General features: G+C 46.4%; 1 protein-coding gene across 1 annotated transcript in view; it reads right to left on the bottom strand.

Moving 5' to 3' along the window:
* Positions 1-1,306: 1,306 nt before the first annotated feature.
* The window catches only part of STAB2 (stabilin 2), an 86,309-nt gene continuing 67,233 nt past the window's right edge, over positions 1,307-20,382 (bottom strand). The window contains exons 51-69 of the mRNA XM_019474401.1: positions 19,740-19,916; positions 19,568-19,657; positions 18,663-18,809; positions 17,267-17,323; positions 16,685-16,808; positions 15,551-15,700; positions 13,647-13,751; positions 13,144-13,251; positions 12,274-12,467; positions 11,094-11,235; positions 10,613-10,746; positions 9,270-9,435; positions 8,929-9,035; positions 8,167-8,286; positions 7,416-7,574; positions 5,080-5,187; positions 3,197-3,325; positions 1,980-2,099; positions 1,307-1,357 (exon numbers count right to left, since the gene is read on the bottom strand). Coding sequence (XP_019329946.1) covers positions 1,307-1,357; positions 1,980-2,099; positions 3,197-3,325; positions 5,080-5,187; positions 7,416-7,574; positions 8,167-8,286; positions 8,929-9,035; positions 9,270-9,435; positions 10,613-10,746; positions 11,094-11,235; positions 12,274-12,467; positions 13,144-13,251; positions 13,647-13,751; positions 15,551-15,700; positions 16,685-16,808; positions 17,267-17,323; positions 18,663-18,809; positions 19,568-19,657; positions 19,740-19,916 — 2,388 coding nt within the window. The remainder of the gene's footprint in view (positions 1,358-1,979; positions 2,100-3,196; positions 3,326-5,079; positions 5,188-7,415; positions 7,575-8,166; positions 8,287-8,928; positions 9,036-9,269; positions 9,436-10,612; positions 10,747-11,093; positions 11,236-12,273; positions 12,468-13,143; positions 13,252-13,646; positions 13,752-15,550; positions 15,701-16,684; positions 16,809-17,266; positions 17,324-18,662; positions 18,810-19,567; positions 19,658-19,739; positions 19,917-20,382) is intronic.

Here is a 20,382-nt window from a genome sequence, read left to right as displayed (position 1 = left end):
TTTAATATCTTCTAGGTAAAAACAAGCAGGCATGTGTAGGGGGGCAAGGGAAGGAGTTAGGGAAATTACTTCAGTCCGTCTCTTTCATCCAGGCTTATTTACACATTAGATTCCCTTGGTGTTGTGCTTGACTGCTGCATCAAGAACCCTGGATTTGCCTGCATACCTTGTTCTGATAGGAGGCATCCTGGGGTTGCTCCCAGAGGTAACTAATGCTTTCTTGCAGTGACACCTTGCCTCCTGCCCACCACATGTGGTAGACACCAGGAGGTATATCATCGGGGAACGTTACTGCTGCCAGCAAGAAAATCTTCCTTTTCTTGCTGTTTTGTGGTTTCTATCGTGTTCTCACAATTTGCTATGATTATTAATGTTTTGAAGGAAGGAAACGACAGCGAATCAAACTGAAGTTTGATTCACTTCTAATAGTATGGTGAAAATTGCAGCTGTTACTGCTGTGCATCGGTTGAAAGGCAATGTTAACGTGCTTGGTAAAATTACGGTATGTGAACAAGCCGGTAGCTTCTGCTCCTCGCAGACCCAAAAATCTGAATGTGGACATGAGATGGCAAGTACATTATCTTCATTGTCTGCTTTTCACAAAAATAGCTCAAGTAACAATTGATTACTCTTCGAATACCCTTGTATCACATATATTTCTTGCTAAAGCTGCTACAAGTACTATTTCCCTTTGTACAGTGAGGTGAGATGTAAACAAAACACAGTCAAGTTGGAGGAAAGACAGAAAAGCTAGAGTGGGCAAGCAGGGTAGGCAGAATGGTTGCGTTTTTCGCTGCTGAAATTCTTACAAGAAAGTTTACTAGCAAAAAATCTCCTTAGTTTAAAAATACAGGTTTAACACGTGTTCTGTTTCACACTTGCCAGTTGTAGTCGTAACTGAGCCAAAATGAAATCGTAGAGCTGGAGTACTAGCAAATTTAGGATATTTGCAAGTTAGCAGTGTGTTTGAGGCTGTTTTAAAGTCTGTGAAGAAGAATAAAAGCAGTTATATAGACTAGTGAAAGTCATCTACTTTTCACTGAGAAGTGTCTGTTTGCTTCTGGGTAGGTTAGTTGAGACTCGGTTTTGCATTTGGCACTCTTAGTTGATATTGCTCAGATACAGCCACCGCTTCTGAGGTTGGTAACTCTGTGAACTCTATAGACTGCATCTTAAACAAAGCTGTGCTCCTTCAGTTTTTAATTTGTAACAAGATTTTATTCCCCGAAATGTGTAGGTGCTGTTTTTTCCACAGTAAGTGTAAATAGAAATGTGTTTTATAATTGACTAATGCCAAATTCAGTCTTTAATTCTGATCATGAGGACCACTCATCACAAGCTGCTGGTCATCTGAATCCTATAAAATAGAAGAAAAAGAAAAATCAGACTTGAACATTGCATTAAGAAATGAAAGTCACTTTTTGGCAAATTTGTCCATACAGATGGCAGAGGTTGCACCTGACACTTTTGCACTAAACAAGTCTTTTTACTGGATGCAGAAAGGTTTATTTTGATTTTTAGACTCTGCATGTACATGAGGGTCTTGCTAAATTGGACCATTGAGGCCAGTCAGATATTCTAGCTTTACTCAATCTTTCCTCCCCTTGTTTACCAGCCCCCTCCCCGTTGCATTTCAGATTCTTTGCAGAGTGCTGGCGTGACACTCAGCTGCGTTTGCAGCGAAGAGAAGGGAAGACAAAATTGGAAGGCTTTTTAAGTTTGTATAGACACGTCGCTGGCATCGAGTAGCGTTTGAAGTCCCGTTTAATTCAGCTCTCTTTGAAGGTAGACTTGAGATACAGCTGTAGACCACAGACCCAATTTGTAGCAGTGGTGAGACAGGAAAGCCAGGAACTTGAATGGTGTTTTCCTGAATTAATTTTTCCTTTTTTGCGACTAGACGTCTTCCTTTCATAAAGTCATTCCCTCTTACCATGATTTTAGTTGTGTCTCAATCTCAAATCAAAATGAACACTTACTGAGAAAGGATCATAAGAAGGTTCTGGTGGAGTCAGTGCAGAAGAACTTTCATATGAGGGGTTGGTGATATTTGAAGGCTGTGACTTGTCCAGTGATGTTACGTCAGTGTCATCTTTTAACTACATAAAATCACACAAACCTGCTTAAAATCCATCCTCCTCCTAACAGTGCATTAAGTGGGACACTTAAGCTTCGCTACCGACTGGTGCAGCGTTGTGACTGAACGGGCTTTATCAGTGTCTCCGGGCATGAACTGTGTCCTAGGTTGTTGTATTATCTCAGGTCACTTCACGCTGGAACCTTTTTTCTCTCCCTTACTATTTTAACGCTTCAGCAAAGAATGGGAGAGGGAGTGTTGCCCTGGCATTGTGCCTGGGATAAAAGGTACCTGGTTGGTCCTGAGCACTCTCTTAAATTGCAACTACATAAAAATACAAGCATTTCCCCTGGCTCATGGCTCCTGTTTTTGTTTCTAGAAGACGATTCACATTATGCAGGGTCTAGAATAGGAAGGGATTTCTGGTTACTTCTAGGTAGACTTCCTTTTGGATTGATTTTTGTGTATTTTGTAACACTTTTTTGTCATCCCTGGTCTCTGAGTAGCTTGGCTGTTGCTGGCTGGTTTCACATCACCACGATACTACGTGAAGCTAGCAAAGTTAGTTAAAGCAAGCAGGAGAGCGCATCAGTATAAAAATTTGCGCTTTTCAGTCCTGACAGTCATTTCAATTTGCTTGTCTTTTGAATCTGGGCTTTTTCCCTATCAAACGTTTCAACCTCCAGAGCAGCAAAATTATTAGCAATGTCCTGAAGGAGGGGGAAGAGAACAGGTGCCCTTTCAGTGGTTGTAATTACCTGCTTCCCTAAAGGTGAGCTTTCTGGTGAGGCAAAGACTTCCACACTGGTGCCGTACACTTAAATAAGTGTTTGGCCAGTCCTTGGTGTTGGAAGTGTCTGTGAGAGCAGGAGCCCCTCAGGCACCCTGGAGGGAGAGGTCGGGGGGAGCAGTAGGCAAGTGTAAGCTTGTGCCCAAGACAAGTGTGTGAGCCTTCCCCGCTTTCTCCATGTCTTAGTCTGAATGGTTCAAGTGGGAAGCGATTGGGAATGTTTCTAGCTTAATAAAATGCAAGGAGAAATTGGAGGCTGTGAGTTTGGGAGGTGCAGTGGGTCTGGGGTAGTGCTGCCCCCCTGCTTTGCATTCCTGTCTGCTGCCTACCTTGAAGTGCTGGAAGCCTGTGTTTCTCCTCCTGAACCTGAGGTAAGAATATCCGATAAAAGCCACAATTCCAGTAACCAGGCAGATGCCAAAGAATATTCCTGTCCCAGTACTGGCATGGAGAGGAGCCTGGAAGCGAGAGAGAGGGTGAGTGAGCAACGGGGTGGGCACTGGTCACCTACCAGCACCCGAGCACATGCAGTGTCCCTTTGAGATATGCCCTAGTCCTGAACTGCTTTTGTGCTCGAGTTTCCTGGTACGTGATCCCTAGAGACAGTTAAATACGGCCTTTTGATAGTAATTGCAAATTAATTTTTTTTCAGGGTACTGGACACTGGCTGTGGTACAGCTTCATCTTGGTTATGTTTCTGAAGTTACAGGGCATGCCTAAGTGATCTTTTCTGGTCAGCCTTTTCAAAGTAGCAATAGAGGCTATGATGAGGCTGAAACCTCACTGGCCTGAGGAGGCGAAGTGGGTACTAAATGCCCTTAAGCAGCTTTGGAAACCTGTGCTACAAACCCTAGAGGGCTCTGCATGGGTTCAAGCTTATTCCCCACTGCTTTGTGCACTGGGGAGGTGTTGGTTATTGCCAGCTATCGGCAGCCATACCATCCTCTGAGCCCTGCTTATCAGGGCTCAAACCAAACCGCATCTGGGAGGAGGCCCATCTCATCACTGGTTAGAGGGACTGGCAGCCTGTGCAGAGGGTGCGCAGGGCTGGGCTCCGCCAGCGGCCCAACACCTGCTTTCTATAGGTCATTTTGCCCCAAAACACGCAATGGCTTTAACCTGAAATTATTCTTCAGTCAAGCAGGTAAAGTGCCAATCCAAGTAACTGTATACAATATTTTATAAATATTTTAATAAATATGTAGGTGAAGGACTGAAAGAAATTCACATGTGATCTGGATTTAATCTAAAGGGGAGAAATGCCTCCAGACTGACTTTGACTTTGGTTTGCCTTCTGCAGCTCTGTGGCCTGACAGACTGATACCATGAAGGTGACTGGCAGTTTTGGAGTGATAATAAGTTTGAGGGATCCCAGGGCACGCAGCCACTCAGGCTGCAATCTCCCCAAAGCACTGTGCTCTTTGCTGGCAATCCGGGAGGTGAAGAGGGGTCTGGAAATGGGTAGGAGATTCATATGCTCTTACTCTTGCTTTTCCATGTGATGCTCTAGCTCCGTGGCCTCCTGCCTAGAAAACTAATTACTAAACCTACCCTGGCAAAAATAATCACATTGTCTTAATAGATATGCTCTCTTCATTTATTTTTTAGAAAACAAAGTAATTTACACAGTGCCGCTGGACAGCTAAATATTAGAAAACATTTAGTTGCCCTCTAGCATGTGAAAGGTATTATAAAGACTATAATATCATGCTGCTGTAGACTGACAGAAGTTGCCTATTATTTTGACTCATTTTCAGGCAGTAATTTATGCTTTTACCTAAGTGTGTCATTTTCTACTTGTGAGGATTGTAGGCTGCAAGGGATTTCTGTGAACAGAGATTGTGCAGGCATGTTACTGAGCTTCTAGGAACAAGAAGGCTGGTTTGTAAAGAAGAAAGGGTTGCTCAGAACAAAATGAAGGTGAGAAATAGGGTATCCGTCGCATTAATCTTGCGGACCAAGGAGGCAGCTGATTAGCCACTTCTGAAATCAGAGCTGGGATAGATGGGCTGTAAACGTGAGTGAGGCCCCTCCAGCGCATGGAGAGAAGGATCAGAATGAGATACCTCGATGGAAGGGAAGTTCTTTGGATTAAATAAGTGGTCGGTCATCTTGTAAGGTCAGCTTGAGCCTGTGTTGGGCTGTCACAGAATACCCTGCGTGGAACAGAGCTCCCACCACCCAAAAAAAAAAAAAATCACTATGTACTTACAGGTGCTGGCGGAGCCTTTAAAGGCTCTGAAATGACGTGGATTATCCCGTTGGAAGCGATTATATCCCACTCAACAATAGCACTTCTGTCCACATACCTGATCTCACTCTGCCAGGAGAAAGAGCAATGAGAGCTGAGTTTTGACCCTCCTCCCTTTGGGACTGAAATAAACCTTGAGACTCTTGACCCACCTCAGTTACTGACAAACAGAGGAAAAATCACGTGGGGGCTTACACCGCTGCCTCCCTGGACATCAGCCTGGGATGGCCCCAGGCTGGTCATGGCTCTCCTGTGCACGAAGTAGCATCATCATTACCTGCATATTGCCTTCAGGCATTTTTTTTTTTTTTTAAATAAGGGTTTTTGTGATGTTTGTGCAATTATCAAGCTCTGCCTAGGAGTGCTGTTACAGCTGCAGCCTGCCGCTGTTACAGCTGCTTTCTGTGCTGAGGATGCCACTTGCACTGAGTTTGCTGGCTTGAGAAGTGCTGGGTCAGCACTGATGGGGAGCTGCTGCCTGCAGATTATTTGGTGGCCTAGTGTCAGTGAGCTGGAAGGTGGTCCCATTTGGCAGCTTATCAGGAGGTGAGAAAGGAGAGGGACGGGATCGGTCATTGCCACCCCAACGCTTCTCTAGACTCTGCTGATAACAGGAGTCCTTGACTGCTTCAAGCCAATCCTGAGTCTCTCCAGCATTTTTGGGAGCATGGGTGTCTGAGCTATTGCAAACTCTGCTTTAAATTGCATCCTAGCAAAACGTTTTCTCCTCGGTGAGCAGAACCGAGAGCTGCTGCCTGCTCTTGCCCCAGGCACAAGGTGGTACACTGCTACTGGAGCACATGTCGACTTTCTGTGCCCAGGGAGGAAGGGACTCAGCCGTGGTGGCACTGCGGAGTGGTGTGGGAGTCACACCATGTCCTCCTCCCTCTCCCTCACCCCTGCCAGGGTCCTGGGGAAAGCCTGTGGGCTCTGACCTGGTGTGCTGGGACAGGTGGGTGCTTGGCTGCCTGGAGCATGCGTGGAAAGCGGCTGCTACCTCTCCTTCCCACCCTGGCACCCCACTGAGCTTTACTGCAGCCGGGGGAACTGGGGGCTTGCTCAGGTCCTCCAGGAAGGAAGAAAAGCTACAAATTTCCAGCCAGCTTTGAAGGGCAGGAGCAAGATTTGTGTTAATGGGCTCAAAGCCTCCCCTTGGCAGCTTTTGAAGAAAAGAGGATTTTTTTTTTTAAGGAGAATCTCTTTTAACTCAAATATCAGATCAAAGTAATCCAAAAGAGCTCCTGGCATGCTAATGAGTTATACAGGTAAGCCTTGTGCTGGTGTACCCAATCTCTCACGAGGGTATACTTTATTAATGCAATTACTGGGTTTGCAGTATTAGGGTGGTTTTAAAAATATAAATGGTAATTCTCATGCCAAAGGAGTTTGTCCTCGAAGGAGGAAGGGAGCAAAGGCAACAGATGAGTCATTTGTGCACCTCTTCCTGCAGCACCTATTCCCTTCTTGTTGGTGTCTGTGAAAATCCTCCCCCCCTGCCCCCAGCTGGCATGTTGGGCACTCAACTTGCCTTGGGTCCAGTGCCATTCTCTAGAGCACATTTTAACTGCAAGCCCACGGACGCAGGGTTTCTTATTTTCATATTCAGCTATACTGCATCACCCACAGCAGAGTCCCAACCTCGGTCTCAAGGGGTTGCTGTCATAGAGGTCATTTGAAATGCTGGGGTAGTGAGTATTTTCTTAATAAAAAAAAATGAGAAGTTGGGTGTGTTTTCAAAGGATGTGTTCCCCTAAAATGTCAAAGGATATTTTCCATTTGCAAAAAGGATATCAATTTTTGCATTTAAAACCCACTGAAATAGTAATAAAAGATGCAAACCACTGTTTTGTCTGCTTTTGCTCTGAGCAAGGCTGTGCTGGCATCTCCCACCTCTCCCAAAAGGTTACCAAGGAACTTTACAAATACCAACACCTTTCTTTAATGATAAGCTGCTGCTCTCATCTCTCCTCTTATTGCACTGCCATCTCCCATAATCCTGCCAGGCTGAGAGAAGGGTTGAATCCAGCCCGTATCCCCATCCTGCCATTCCTGCAGGCCGCCTGAACAGCTTTTCTCAAGTTCTGCGGGTCAGAGCTTGGCCATTTGCAAACTTGTAAATTTGCAGTTTGCCAACTGCTATCCTGCAGTCTCTGGGCAGGAGCCTTCTGAAGTCAGCCTCTCATTGCTGCCCCCTATAACCGTACCAAATTGCTCTCTGGATCAGTGTGTCACCCGATTACAGGGTATAGCGTAAGTGGGGAAAAAGCACGAAGATGGGAGATTTATTAAAAAGGTACCTGTTCAGCGGTAGGGGCTTGATGTTCCTGGCCCCTGGTGTTTGTAATGAGGAGTTTTTCCCCAAGATGAGTTAGAAGAGTGGTTCCATTGGTCAAGTCCTCATAAAACATTATGCTGGCATTAGATAAATGATACTCGATGTCTCGCCCGGAAAGTGTCTGCAAATGAGAGCAAAATAGAAGGAATGTTAACTGATCTCGTTAATCTTCTGGATTTACCAGTGCCTGTGGCCTTTTTCCCTCTTTGCTATTAATGCTACAGCAAGTGCAATATGGGGTAGAGGCTATTGGGAAATCTGGATGTGAACAGTGGGATCTTCTCTCCCTGCTGGCCTCTGATGGCAAGGGGGGGGAGGGAGGGAGGACCAGATGCCTTTAACGTATTTGTGGGAAATACCAAAGCTGGGCACTGCTTTCTTCAAATAACTGTGCTTGATGTTAATAAGGCAGAGAAAGCTTCATGTCAGGCAGACTCCTTTATAACTGGGTAACTAAAATCCCTGATGGAAAAGTCTGTAGTGACTTGAACACTTGATAACCTTACACTCCTAACTATGGAAAAGAAATGGAAACGATGAACTCGCCTCTTTCAGAAGCACAGTTTAAACTATGTGGGGTTACACAGAAGTCATGTCATACTAAGATTATTATTTTTTTTTTAAACTTAAATTTCACTGGGATACAGAAACCTGTAATGGCTGTTTAAAAAGTGTTATTAAAATGAGGAAGGAAAAAAGAAAAAAAACCTGACCTCATTTTCCCTTAACCCGCTATCATTTGGAGCAAAGAGGGTGGCATGCACTGACAGGTCTGTGAGGTACCGCAGGAACTCTTTCCCCTTCCTAGAGCTGTTGGAGTAAGCCATGATGTCCTAGGCAGAAACAAAATCCAGCTTTACTAAAGAGCAGTTGTGCACTCCTGTGCGGGGAGCTGAAAAGATGAGACTGTATAAATAACGACAAAGAAGCTTTCTATTAATAGCCACGAAGCAACTCCGGAGTGATATTATGGAAGAAGTTTGTTGTCAAAACCCAGTTTTAGCTGCTGATTTGGCGAGCGCATCTTAAATTGACCTGCAGGAGCTGGGCCCTTGTTGTCTGTGAGCCTCCTTACATGTATAATGCCTTTCTGAGTAGTGGCAAGAAAGGGACCCTTTTAATGCTTTGCCTTTTTCCCCAGCAGCAATTCAATAAAATTACAAAAAAGCACCGCACTCCTTGTGATGCTTAGAAAGCCAGGAACAGTTGTGCACAGAATCCTCCTTAAGCTAAAGCTGCAGTAGCATTTAATTTCCAAATGAACTTTAAAAAACCCAAAACCTCTTTGGAGCAAGTAATTAAAAAAATAGCGACTAAGTTCTGATTTCAACGGCACAGATTTAGACCACTCCACCTTGCTTTGCTGGTGTGGTGGTGTTACCTGCTAGTAAAGCAAACACTGAGATACAACCCGGTGGCAGAGCCTGCTTCGCTCCGCTCACCCGACCGAGCAACGCGCCAGCTGTGGGCCGTACCGACAAGAAGTTTGTCAGCGTTGGGAAAGACGTCAGCACTTGCAGCAAGTTCCCGCTGCAGGAGAAGCCGTCCCCCACGTAGCCTGGCTTGCAGGTGCAGTTCACCTCTGGAAGGCACAAACACAGAGAGCCGCGTGGGCAAACGCCCTTTGCTAGAAGGCTTTAGGCTGTCCTGTGCCTGACAAAACAACTTTCAGGCAACAGATACATATTTTTTTTAAAGTTAAAAAGAGGTGGAGTCTCTTGCAGTGTTATCTAGCAGCCTGTGGCTGACCAAAGGAACCAAAAACCGGGCTGCTGCTCCCCTTTGTGCAGAGGGATGCAGCAAAGGACCCACTTACCTTTCTCCCTGTAGCAGAAGACGTCCCAGGTTTCACTCAGGTTGACTCTTCTCCCGTAGTCCACGATGCCGACGTACCCAGAGCCGCAGTTTGGGGAGGAGAAGGCAGTTGGGTAGCCCACTCTTTCGCCGTCTAGCCAGCCAGCAGCACACAGGTGGTACCTCGCCTGCAGCCGGATCGGCCATAAGGGAAAAAACATTGGGGGAAGAGCTGGGTGGTGGGGCTGGGGCACTGCAGACAAAACAGGCGATCCCCCCCAGGGCGCTCAGGCAGCACCCGACCTGCCAGCCCTCTTTCTGAGGGTCTGAGGGGGCTCTGTCCATCCATCTGTCCTGCAGCCTGCCCTGTGCTGAGCTCTGGGCCAAAGGGCTGCGGAGATGGGGCCCCTCTGAAAGTCAGTGGCTCCCCGTATGGACTAAGGGAGTCTTTCCCAGGAAAAGCTTCCCCAAGCCCAAAGCCAGGCAAGATCAGAGGTGGGTGTGAAAGCCAAAGGGAGACGTGCAATCCCATCGTGTGCCAGCCCACATTTTGTCAGTGTGGGAAGGGCTCACAAACCAGCTCAACACAGAAAATTGCTCCTGGGAGTGCTGGAGCTAGAGCTCCAACACTCCCGGGAGTGCTGGAGCCAGCCCCACTGCCGACTTTGCTGCTTTGAGGGAAATATTTAGACTATGGGGCGCAGGGGACATGCAGCTCAGGCTGCAATCTGAATCCCCTCGGGCAGCAGGGGCAGGTTTACATGCTGGCCGTGGTCCAGCCTCACATTTTGCTAAAGGTGTCTCTAAACGGTGAGCGTCTTTCTTCCTTCCACAGATGGGAAGGACCCAGAAAGGCACAGTCAGTCTGACCCACTCTTCTAAACAAGTTTTACAAACCCAAGGTGTGATGCTCATCCCACTGATGTCAGCCATGCGCTGTCTATAACAGACTCGAGGAAAAGAATATGGAAATGGCTTTGCTAAGTTAACAGCATTTGGGGAAAAGATTCCTGGAGCCTTACATTAAAAAAAAAATTAAGCATAATTCTGAAGTGTGTATTTCTTTAAGAAGTGCTAATAATTAAAACCTCCATGAAAACACTCTGTAAGTCTGACTTTACCATCCCATCCCAGTATCACTGGAAACAAGAACTTGGGAACTGGTTTCAGTGCTGTATGAGCAGGCGTGAAACCAATAAACAGTCTGAAAACTGCTCCCAGCCAAACATACCCTGAGGCACGGGGGAAGGAAAGGAGGGAAAACGAAGCTTATTAGTACAGAGCAGCCCCCTTGCTCCTCCCTCTCCATTTACGCTGTGGCTAGGTCCTCTCCAGGGATCTCCTCCCGCAGTGAGGCTACCTCACCTTCTGCGCGTACAGCAGCTGGTTATACGTAGCGATGGTGGCTGACTCATTGGCACAGGCCTCCTTTGCCTTCTCATAAGTCATCTTGTACTGCCCTTGTGGGGACCGTAAGTGGAAAACCCCAACCGTGGTATCTGCAAAGAGAGAGAAGGACCAGCTCTTCCTGAGGGGGTTTCAATGTCTGGATGCAGAGTCAACTGTGCCATAGAAATACCCGTGAATTTTGTGAAATGTAGTTAGGACAGATTGATCCCTTAGGGGTAACATTCCTACCTGGAATGCCCTCATCTGTTGCTTCATAAATCCAGTATCACAAAGTATGTAAGCACACGTTCTAACTTCAATCTCATTGTTTCAAGGGGACGTAGGTAGATGATTGAGTGAGCTTACAGAAACAAGGATCCTGGCCACTGGCTTCAGTGCAGTGGCACAGGGATGAGGATGTCCCTGTCCCGTGGTGTGCATGGTGTGCCATTCTCACCTTGGAAGTGGAGATCGGCACAGTCAGCGTCAGGGTGGCACTGCCCGTTGTCTTGCAAGCAGCGGTTGAGGGGAAGCTGCATCACCGAGCAGTTCAGCCCATCACCAATGTAGTTATTTTTACATTCGCACTTGCGTTTGTCCTGGTCAGAGAGAGAATAAAAACCGCTAAGCCAAGTACTTAGCTAACTTAGAAGTGGTATTTCAAGCAACATTCTGAACTGTTCGAAAAATTTCACTTGATGTAGCCAGGAATGGACAAACAGGAAAGTTGCTACTAACAACTGTGATTCAACAGACCACAAACTCTGACACTGACATTTATTCTTCTAAGCAAAATATTTACACATGCACTTGGGTGCTTTGCTGAATTAATACCAAAGCATAATTCCATCCACAAAGCTAATAACGTGCATTGGAGAATTATATGACACATAATTAACAAAAATGGATGGCAAACCTATCAAAATGATATTTAAATGACTGGGCATGGGAGCATGAAAGGAATTTAGCAGCCCACTGATAGTAATAAACTGAGAACTATAAACCAAGCAGGAGTTGGTGACATCCAGGGATTGCGATGGTTGGCAGCTGGAACGGATTAGCAGCAAGGCTTTTCTAGATAGCTCCTGGAAGACACATCAGGCAAGCCACCAAAATGGAACGGACAGGTGATCCCGAAAGCACCAGGACAAATGCTGGATCAAGTCACCGCACATGTTTTCCTCAACAGCTTTGACTGTGGGGGCCAAGGAATTTGTATCATGTGGCTGCAGAGCTTTTTAAGCTGAGTCCGGCCAACCAACAAGTGATACTGTTCTCCCAACTGTCCCTAGGTTTAGCTACCAAACTATATTCAGTTTCAATCCAACAAACTCCTATTGCAAATAGGGATAGCCAGTTAGGGAGAGCTAAGGGGACAGAAAAATTACACGTGCAAAATATCCCATCTGCTGTAGTACCCCTTTCCCCAGAGGAAAGATTTCAAACTGTTTCTCACCCCTCAGCTGAAAGGATAGCAAACTGATGTGGAAAGTAGGCTGGTGCTATGTAAAGGTTGTTTCGGAAAACAGGGACTTTGAGAGGTATGGGGTGTGATTCAGCCAGAGAAAATACTTCTGCTGGCACCAGGAAGAAATGCCTCGGACTTCCCTGCTGGTGACTGAAATCATTCAACTTACAGGTCCTATGACAGTGCAAATGGCATGCTCATGGCAGCCTCCGTTGAACCCATCGGCGCAAGGATTTATTGGAAGGCATGTAAAGCCATCGCCTTTGTATCCTTTCTGGCAGCTACAGAAGACTTTCACCCCAAGTTGTGTGCATTCGGCTGCCTTGTGGCACCCGCCGTTGTTTTGTTTGCAAAGGTCTGCAGCTGCACGGGGGAAAAGAAAACAAGTGAGTAAAGTCTGCTTTTAAGGAGGATGTTCTTCACAAAGACAAACCACCTCCAGATTTTTAAGGCACACTAAAAATACTAGAACACTTGTTTGGGGAAAACAACTGTTTGAGTTTCCTGAGGCATTCCTGAACTTGTGTGAAGGCTATCCTTTAGGGCTCTGAAGCCCTTGTCAGGATGTCCTCGATTTAAGAGATGTGGCACCACCCCCCAGAGATTCTGCTTCGCCTTTTGGCAGCCCAAGAGAGCTGCTTTTCTGGGGACTCTGCTCTGGCCAGGGTGACTTTGGAGGACGCGAGACACCTGGCTCAGAAAGAATGACTGTTTCTGCAGCGACGTTACTGGGGAACTGCCTTGCCTTAAGGTCATAAAAGAAAATCCCGTAAGTGAAACACTGCTGAAAACCTGCTGTCTCAAAACCCTGACTGAAGCACACTTCTTGCTCATACTCCTGCTCAGTAAAACCTGGTGAAGCTAGCCACTTGCTTCAGAAAAAAACTGATCTGTATATATCCTAAATTCGTTTCACTTGCTGCACTGTGGAAGCTGTTAGGTTTGATAGCTGACATTTCATACCAGACGGCAACTGCACGCAAGTGCATGTGCAAGAGGGGACAGCCTGCTTTCTTGTAGGATGGGAGAGGGAACTCACCTGTGCATGTGAGCCCATCCCCGTTGTAGAATGGCTTGCACTGACACGTGTTGTTCTCCATGCAGACGGCATTGGCAGAGCAGCTTGGGGAACACACTGGCAGCAGAGCTGTGGGGAAGGCAGAACAGCTGGGATGAAAGAGCTATTTATATTGCAATGCCCTTGTTTCCTGCAGAACGAAAAGCCCTCATACCAGTCTTGCTAAGTGGAAAACCTGTAAGAATATTTTTTTGACTGCTTAGCTCTCAGGTGACACCTTCCCTCGTGTAGTCCAAAGCCCCTCCACAGGGGAGGTAGGCATTCATATTCCCATTTCACAAAGGAGGAGACAGAGGGGTGAAGGGACCTGTTCTCAGTCCAGAGCAGAGTCCCTTAGTCTCCTTAGAGGGCTTCTGATATTATTAACCCTTTTTCTCTCCTCTCTATGCAAACCCTCTGTTGAATTGCAAGTGCTTTGAACCCCTGGCTCCATGCAATGGAGTCCGGTGAGAGGAGGCAGAGACCTAGCTTGGTTTCACACAGCCGGCCAGTCCATCCTGTTTCACAGAAACATCGTCCCGTTCCTGAATATCCTTCGTCACACTGCCCATTGGTCTTGCATTCGCAGGCTGCAAAAGGAACACAGAGGGATCACTTACAGAGCTGCCATTGGGAAAGGAGAAAATCTTTCCCTACAGAAACATCACCTATACTGTCAGTTTAGATACAGTATTATTTAGCAATTATTCAGATAAATCTAACCTCATGGTTTTTTACCATGAGGCCAGTCAAGCAGTGGACCAGACTTCCCAGAGCAGTTGGGCAGTCTCCATCCTCGGAGGTTTGCAAGCCCCAACAGGATAAATCCTGAACAACCTGGCTTGATCTCAGGGCTGACCCTGCTTTGGGCAGGGGTTTGGACTAGAGACCTCCTGAGGCCCTTTCCAACCTGAATTATCCTGTGGTCCTATGATTTTATAACTGGTATTAGTTCAATGTCCCTCTGGAATTGAAAATGGGTATTGATCTGCATTGTGGTAGAGTAGCAAATTTCACAAAGGACTGTGGCGGGAAGGAGTTAATGGCTGAGCTGAAGACCCGGCCTGATCCTGTCCTAATGTGCAGCAGCTGCTAGCTGTGGGGGAGCCTTTTAGCCAGAGAGAAGTAAGGTGTACAGAGTGAGAGTGTTTGGTTGCTGGCAGGGAGGGGGTCTGTCTGAGTGAGGAAGCCAAATATGAGGTTAGTGAACTTTGCTGTAAAACGTGGGCAAGTTGCCTGTAATGTGTTTTTCAGGTTTTAGACGTTTTTATGCCTAAAAGCTTCTGGATTCCTTTTGTTCCTTTTATATGTGGGGTGTTACCCCTTGTGCCCTGCAAACTGAAGCATGAGGGGGCTGATTTAATCTATAGGTGATGTTTTTTCCCTACTCTTTGGGCCCTGCAATAACTTACATGCCGAGTCCTTCTTAAGGAATTATTGTCTCTCTGTTTTATAATGTAACGAAGTAGCATCTTTTCCTGCCTTATCCCTCTTCCTGAAATATTGTTGTTTAAAGAGGAAAATGATGTGGGGTTGGGGGAACTGATTCTCTGAAAACCTGGTCCTGCTGAAAAGGAGTTTCATCCTCTGGCTTTATTTTATTTAGGCTGGTTACCTAATTTTTGGCTGATATAAATGTGCATAAAACTTTTCTGTTAGATACCACAATCTGGGTTTCAGACTAACAGCTCATGCAGTTTATGCTATGGTGTGCTATAAAATGGACAAATTGTAGGGAAGCATAATACTGAGCACTGGTGTCCAAGCCTGGTGCCTTGCCTACATTGCAAGGGTATCTAGCCTATAACCCTCCATGGTATGTGCCTCATGAGCACTACGGGTGCACACGGTTAGGATGGAAGCATCAATATCGTAGCTTCCCATCTCAAGGCTTTATGTTGGGAAAGCATTTAAGTTTAAAGGGTGATATTGATCCTGGCTCCTCCTAGTTTATACTTAAAACCACAGTGAAGTGGATTATATGAGCAGTTTCTTAGATGCCGTCCCTCTTCACAAACTGCCTTCGTCTCTGTCCTTTTTCTTCTCTTCTGCAAAAGCAGTGCATGGCCTTGGCCTCCTGCAGTCCTTGAGGAACCACATTGCTAAAATCCTGTCTTGCCTTTTATGAGGGTGGGGGAGAAGGCTGTGCTGTAGTTGAAAACACTTGTTGATGGAGGTTCTGTCTCTATTCCCTGTTATTTATGTACCCTACAAGAATAGGTCTCCTTCTCCCTTCTGAGACCTTGTGTCATCCCTCTGTGTGAGGAAGCACTTGGGGAAAATGGTGTAGAAAGTGGGAAGCGTTTCTTGGTTTACTTAAAAACTCATCGCTGACAAAATAGATTAAGCTTGACATAGGCAATGATATGGAAAGGTAACTTAAACATACGCCTGCAGCTGGAGCCGTATCTGCCTGGCAAACACAGCTCGCACGAAGTCCCATTGAAGCCGCTGTCGCAGTGGCACTCTCCTGTCCCAGTGTACCCATCGTCACAGGAGCCGTGGTTATTGCATGGGGTCTCTGGGCCCCCTGGGCAAGCTGAAAGGTTTAAGAAAAAAAAAAGGCTGTTTAGCTCAAGTGCATGTTTATGCATTGTCACTGTTTGTTATTTATTGTTCTGTAAAAATCCTTGAACAGGGAAAGGCCTGTAAATGCATCTCTGTGGGGGCGTGTAAAAGTGGCTGTGACACTTGCAACTGCAAGCCTCCTGCTCCAAATCCCTTGACATACTTTTACAGCTTATGTCAGAACGGTGTTGTAGACTCTGCCAGCCCTGGGTCTGGGTGCTTGCTCATTCAGACCCATCAGTGAATGGGACTGCCCAGCCCTTGCCCAAATCTAGCCTTGCTCATGCACCTCCATGTGCTGGTGAGCCCAAAGGACAGCTCAGGGTGGGCTGGCCAAAATTGCTCGGGACCGCCATGTGTCTGTTTGTGAAATCTCTACAGAGTGAGTCGGCAGGGCTATGTGTCCCTGGACCTGTCTGCCAGGTGAGAGCCTCAGTACTGTTCCCCTGTGGGGCTGGCAGGTGAAGGAGCACACCGTTCGTTAATGCCTGCTAACAAACAGCTGGAGAGAAAGCTTCTCAAACTGTCTCACACCTGGTTAAAGCTGCAATTTCTGAGCTTATGCCAGTGGTGTGCTTGCTTGCAGGTGGCTGAGGAATTGTACGCTGTGTCTCTGGTGTCTCCTGGTATCACTGCCACGAACCTGATGTCTGTTTTTGTGTTGAAAGGACTTTCAGCTGGTAACTGATTAAGACTCGCTAGGTTTGGTTACAGCAGAGCAGTCTTTACTCTCTGTAGCATTCACTTAGTTTGCTACTAGCATGGAGTTTAAAACTTGCTGTAAATGTGAAAAAGAGATTATTTGGAGTGGAAAAGCAATAATACTTTCTGTTTACTTCAGCCCTTGCAACAGAGTTCCCCCATCTTGCGGCTGGTCTCTCCTCATGCCCCCTATCCCAGCTCTCACAGTTCAGCCTGCCAGGCGCTACGTGGCTGGTGGCAGGGGGGGTCCTACCTTGGCAGTCTGGCCCGAAGTAGCCCTTGCAGCACTTGACCGTGTGGATGACCATGGAGCAGTTCCTACGGCAGCCGTCCCTCTGCAGCCCATAGGACTTGTATGTGCACCAGTGGATCCCTTCCTGGGCATCACGTGTGCCAGTGCAGAGAGGGGGAAAAACACAGGAAGATGAGTGCCATGTGGAGGTTTGGTTTTTTTCCTCTTTAAATCACAGTTTCTGATGTACACTGAATCAAAATGTGATGTGTGAAGAGTGGTGGTGTGAGGCCCCCACCTTCTCTTTCATTCCCGACTTGCTAAGCACCATTAATGAGGATGGAAGGGTGGCTCCAAAGTCAACCAAAGCACTCGCTACAGTGGATGCTGTGTGAGACCGACAAGCATCCCCCACCACCAGTGTCTGGGTGTTTGCCCTGGGGACAGCTTTCTCCCGGCGGCTTTGTGGCATCACTTAACAGTGTGGCTTCACTGTTGAGGGTTCGCTTTTTATTTTTTCAAAGCAACTTATTCTAGTTTGCTTGTGTGAAATACAGAGAAGAGCAGGTTAGACTGCTTAAATGCAAGATTTTAACGTATTACCTTTGGTTTTGTCCCTGGAGGGCATTTAGAATTACTGAAACAGCTAACACAATGCCCCTGTTGTACAAAATGGACAAGGAAAAAAAAAGTATATTAAAATAATGGCAACAAAAGGCTATTTGAAATGGACAAAAAGTCTGTTTTATGAGAGCAGCAAATATGAGCAGAGTGTAGGCTTACTATGCTTGAAACATTATAAGAACTCTGGAGAAAGAAGAGAGGAGAATGACAACAAAATAGTTGCATTAATTTAGTGCCATGAAATGCAAGAAATTAGTTTTGATACTAGAATATAAGTTCTGGAAGAAGAAACTTTGCTCTAGATTTAAACAAGCAGGGAAAAGATGGTGGATATTCTTCAAACAAATATTGACATGGGCTGCATCAGATCTGGATGTCTAATTTGGAGTAGAGGTAAATGGTTACGTCTTGGAAAGTGCTGACCAGATCTGAGAAAACTGTATCTATTTCATTTAACAAAATCATGAAACAAAAGGTAACTTGAGCAGATGGGATACACACAAGTGTTGGCTTTATAATTGAAATATAAATTCCAATAAGCTTTTTTAAGACTGACTACATGAAATCTTTTTTACTTCTAGGTAATTTTTTCATACACTCGAATTAAACTGAAGTAGGCATTTCTCTATCTTGTGTCCTTAATAGCCTGTGCAGTCAGGACAGCAACGCTGTTGCTTTGTAATTTGGAACTTTGTAAATGCAATCTGTATGACCAAATTCATAGTGAGAATTTGTATTAATTTAAAAGCTCGATAGGAAGATCTGTCAATTCCTCAAATTTATGCTTGCATTTGTAAGGTAGTGTTCTTACTGAAAACAGGGCAGGACTTGCTAAGCTGGTCTTAACTGAAACCGAAGCTGGAAGCTGGTCTTAACTGAAACAACTTGTCCTGTGTATTGCTTAGTGTGGATTTCTGTTGTGTCCTTAATAGCCTGTGCAGTCAGGACAACGCTGTTGTTGCTTTGTAATTTGGAACTTTGTAAATGCAATCTGTATGACCAAATTCATAGTGAGAATTTGTATTAATTTAAAAGCTTGATAGGAAGATCTGTCAGTTCCTCAAATTTATGCTTGCACTTGTAAGGTAGTGTTCTTATTGAAAACAGGGCAGGACGTGCTAAGCTGGTCTTAACTGAAACAACTTGTCCTGTGTATTGCTTAGTGTGGATGCAGGGTTTCTGTTGTGTATCTTTCAGGTGTTGTGCTGTGCTTCTTAACCTTAGCTCTAACCAGTGCGGCAGACGAAGCCAGACCGAAGTGGTGGGACTTAATGTGTCAAAGCTGCTGCCAGTGTTGCCCCGGTCTCTGCGAGGACAGGGTTTGGCCCTTGGGTTGCACCTTTGCCAGGGTGGGGGACCAAAAAAGGGGACTGACCATGAAATCCACGGTGAAGAAGCTGTCGCAGCGTCCCCCCAGGCTGGGGTCTGTCAGCAGGCAGTTGATGCCGTAGGCAATGCCCCCGTCGAACTCCAGCTGCCGCTGCACTATCTTGCACTGTCTGTCGTTCAGGAAAAGGGCGCCCTGAGGGATGGGATGGGGAGATGGGGGCGTGACAGGTCATGAGCTTCGTCTTCCTTGGGGCCAGGCTGAATCCAGGTCCTGCACGGGTGTTAGGGATAATTCTCTCTCTGCTCTAAACCAATCTGTGGACCTATAACTGAATGCTATAACATTACAGATGGGCAGATCTTTTGTGCCTTTCCTGAAGGGGACAGAGTGTGTCAGCCCTATGTCCACAGGTTTACCTTATGCACATTTAGGCTTAGTCACGTTTTCAGAGGCAGATGCTTGCCAGGGATGATCTGATACATTTGCAAAGAAAAACGTGCCGTTGTTCTGGCTTAACAAGGCTGCATGCATGCCTGCAATCTTAGCTTCTAAGTGCTTACAAACCAGAGTTTGCATGCAGATGCTGCATTCATGAGGTTTCTGCCAAAGCCAGGTTCACCTAAATAGTTTTCCATTGTGTATTTCATTGTAGGAGAAGTTAAAACGTGCTGATATTTCAGTTTTGAGGTAACTGAGAGCTGTTTTGAACAAATAGCATCTTACAACAGAGAAAACGATAGCTCCAAAGAGTCTTGCAAACCATCTAGTTTGCTGAATCTGTTGGGGTGGCTGCCCCGGTTTTGTGGCTGTTGGCGTGGACTGCTGAAGACCAATTGAGTTTTGGTGCCATTGACCCTTTCTGCGGGCTATGCACAGGCACAGTGGGGTCTGCATGAGTGGATCCTGCAGCAGGGGCAAGGGGTAAGCGTGCTGGCAGAGTGAACACTTACAATCTCCCTGTTATCCCCGCAGCTAACGCTGAGGTTGGAGCCCTGCAGGGTCTTCAATGAGGTGGAGACAGGGAGCTGGTAGGCCAACACCTGGGAAGGAAACAGGGGAAATGCACGTGTCTGGGCTTGCATGTCTTGGCCTTGGCAATGCTTCTAAAAAGCAAGGGCTTACCGCAGCGTCACGGACGATGTGGAATTTAAGGTACTGGACCAGTTTGTCAGTGTTGGACTTCTTGAAGAGGAAGTCCTGCTGCTCCTGCGGCAGCCCACGGATAGCTGTGTCTGTGGGCCAGAAGAGCGTGACGGGTTTGTGAATAGGATCGTTGATCAGCCCAAGCAGGTTGTTTTTCTGCAACATACCAAAAATTGGGGCAGAGGATTAATGCTCCATCTAAAATGACATTGACCCTATGGAGTGAACGTCTAGTATAACTGGGATGCAGTGGCCTGTGGGCTGCCTGGTCACCAGCCCGCAAGCAGCCTGACTTTAAAAACCAGATGCCTCAGTTGAGCTGCCCAAGTTGAGTTACACGACTGAATTCTCAGAAGTGCTTCATCACCCAGGGCTGCCGACTGAAAAGCAGGCTGATGGCCCAACTTTGGGCTCAAAAAGTCATACTTGGGTCAAACCTTGGCCACGTAATTTGAAATATGGTAGGACAGAGCTGAGTGGGGAGGGGAAAGGTGGCTGTGGGTCTGCTTGATATCCCCCTACCTCTGTGGAAGAGGGACCACGTGGTGACCAGGGTTGTCGTGTACTGTGTTGTGAGCCCGTTGGCTCCACTGAACACCATCCTGCCAGTAATGCCATGTGC

The sequence above is a fragment of the Aptenodytes forsteri genome, unplaced genomic scaffold (assembly GCF_000699145.1).
Source record: "Aptenodytes forsteri isolate BGI_AS27 unplaced genomic scaffold, ASM69914v1 Scaffold56, whole genome shotgun sequence".
NCBI classification, from domain to species: Eukaryota; Metazoa; Chordata; class Aves; order Sphenisciformes; family Spheniscidae; genus Aptenodytes; species Aptenodytes forsteri.
This window is presented reverse-complemented; position numbering and strand designations above follow the sequence as displayed.